The 2202-nt window shown below is 35.6% G+C and overlaps 1 protein-coding gene across 1 annotated transcript; it reads right to left on the bottom strand.

The window, feature by feature from the left end:
• Positions 1-304: 304 nt before the first annotated feature.
• LOC113328438 (3'-hydroxy-N-methyl-(S)-coclaurine 4'-O-methyltransferase 2-like) lies at positions 305-1866 on the bottom strand. Its single transcript, XM_026575551.1, has 2 exons — positions 1024-1866; positions 305-923 (listed from the first exon to the last, which is right to left on the bottom strand). The coding sequence occupies exons 1-2, from the start codon at positions 1798-1800 to the stop codon at positions 630-632; spliced, it is 1071 nt and encodes a 356-aa protein (XP_026431336.1). The 5' UTR covers positions 1801-1866; the 3' UTR covers positions 305-629.
• Between the last annotated feature and the right edge of the window lie 336 nt (positions 1867-2202).

Raw genomic sequence — 2202 nt, forward strand, 5'->3', positions numbered from 1 at the left:
GTTGTTTCTTTTAATCTCAACTTGGTAAGAGATCAGTAATGCCCTATTAATCTTTTGAGCTTTGAACTCATTTCTTGTTATAATTAGCTTAGCGCACACAAACTTTTCTGTCTTTTCCCCAGATTAAATGTTAGTTCCATTTGTATTCTGTATATTGCTGGTTATTATCTATATTGTGATATTCATTGTGCCTAATCACACCATTGTTGCGGAAGAACACAATCTCACCATTATTTACCTCGACTCCCATTTAGTTTTTGTATTTGCTCCATTAATCCATTTTGAGACAGAAAAACAAGCTTGGACAACAACGTAGTGGCCTGGTTTAGGGTGTTCCAAGCTGTGCACAGCCGAATATGATTTCCAATTACAATAGGAACAGAAACAACAGCCTAATGACTGGAGAAAGAAAATAACAGCACGCGTATGATAAGCCAACTTTGACAGGAGCTTATCACAAGAGAAAAGAAAAGAAAAAAAACAAAAAAAAGGAAATAGGGAAACATGCTTATCACTAGGGAAAAGAAACAATCGAAGGAAATAGGGAAACACTCATCAAGTGAAGATGACTTATAGTTCATAATCGTACGCATCCCAGAGAAAGAGCAAAGTACTCCTTAGAGCATTTACTATGGGAAGGCTTCAATGACAGACTGAATAGCGCGAATCGGTCTGATCTTATGAGACCGAAAGCCTGCGCGTTTGAGCAAATTTTCCCAATCTTCTGCAGTCCTGTCTCTACCACCGGTGTTCACCATCATATCAATATCAAGAATCAATCTTGTCTTTGTAAGTTCATGTTCAGATTCTTCTTCAAGGGCTACATCTACTATGATCACTTTCCCTGTTTCTTGATGTATTGCTTCTTTACACCTCATTAGAATGTTGACACATTGTTCATCAGTCCAGTCATGCAAGATCAACTGTTTTACAATTCAAAACAAAAGAAAAAAAAGCATCAATCCTTTAGGAGAAGGTTCTTATCTAAAAGACTAGCAAGACAATAAGTTGACACACTCTCACCTTGAGTAAGATAGCTTGAGCACTGGGAACAGACTTGAACATATCACCGGGTATTTTTACGATATTCGGGTGATCAGTTGAGTTAGAAATAACATGAGGAAGATCATAAAGCGTACATTTGATATGAGGAAAAGCTTCATAGATTGCCTTAATTGTTGTACCATTTCCTCCACCAATATCGACTAGAGAATCCAAATTTTGGAAAGTATCTCTACAATCTTCGATTAGAGTTTTAGTTAAAAGACTTGTTTCTCCAGCCATTCCTTCGTTAAACAACTGACTTTGATCTGGATTACCTTCTAAATACTTCCATATATCCATACCCATTCCTTTCTCAAATGCTGTTGTACTTCCATTTACTAAACCTTCTTTCACGAAATGCCATGGAACCAAGAAATCTTTCTGTGTATTGCCTAATAATATTGGCACCATACTTCTTTCTGCATCTCTTGAAAGTAAAGTACCAACTGATTTAAGTGAGTAGACCTTAACATTACGACAAATTTCTTGTTGTAAGATATTCAGGTTTATTAAATATCTTATAATTCTGTACAAGTGATCCGAATTGACATTTGGAATTGGGAGTTTCGATGAAAGTTGTGCAAGTGTGATGGACCCATTATTGTTTTTGATAATATCTGGAATGCTAAGCTCTACTGCGCAGCGAACAACAAGAGAATCAGCAAAACCATAGATCATATTCCACAATTGAGCTTCATCTTTGATGCTAACTTCTTGTGTTTCAGCTGGTTTCACATCTATACTGCTACTACCCATGATATGAAGTTTGTATAGTATTTCTTAACAAGACTCTGATGTTCTTTTGGGTGTGTGTGTTTTCTGAAATCTCTTCAAATTTTGTGGTGTATTTATAAGTGCTCCACATGCTGGCCGTAGTTGTCATAAATCTGACAATTACATTTCACTATCACTAAATGAGAATTTAGGTAATCATCTTCTTATTATAAGAAATGTAGATAGAATTATAAGAATTGATCCAACTATTACAATGATTTATTTGTCCTAGATTTACTTTCTCTCTCTATTTCTTGACCAAGACTCACTCTAGAACCCCCTTACAAGTAATCACCTATCTCCTTTATATAGGATTTTACATAGTGGATGACAACTAAGAAACTCATTATTTTAGGGATCACTATGCAACACATTCGCTCATAT

Source organism: Papaver somniferum, unplaced genomic scaffold (assembly GCF_003573695.1).
Source record: "Papaver somniferum cultivar HN1 unplaced genomic scaffold, ASM357369v1 unplaced-scaffold_107, whole genome shotgun sequence".
Taxonomy (NCBI): domain Eukaryota; kingdom Viridiplantae; phylum Streptophyta; class Magnoliopsida; order Ranunculales; family Papaveraceae; genus Papaver; species Papaver somniferum.

Excerpts from the sequence above, each read along its gene's own strand:
- LOC113328438 (XM_026575551.1), bottom strand. The coding sequence starts at position 1,800 with ATGGGTAGTAGCAGTATAGATGTGAAACCAGCTGAAACACAAGAAGTT. Across the intron at positions 924-1,023 it reads CTCAAGCTATCTTACTCAAG|TTGATCTTGCATGACTGGAC; the intron begins GTGAGAGTGTGT and ends ATTGTAAAACAG.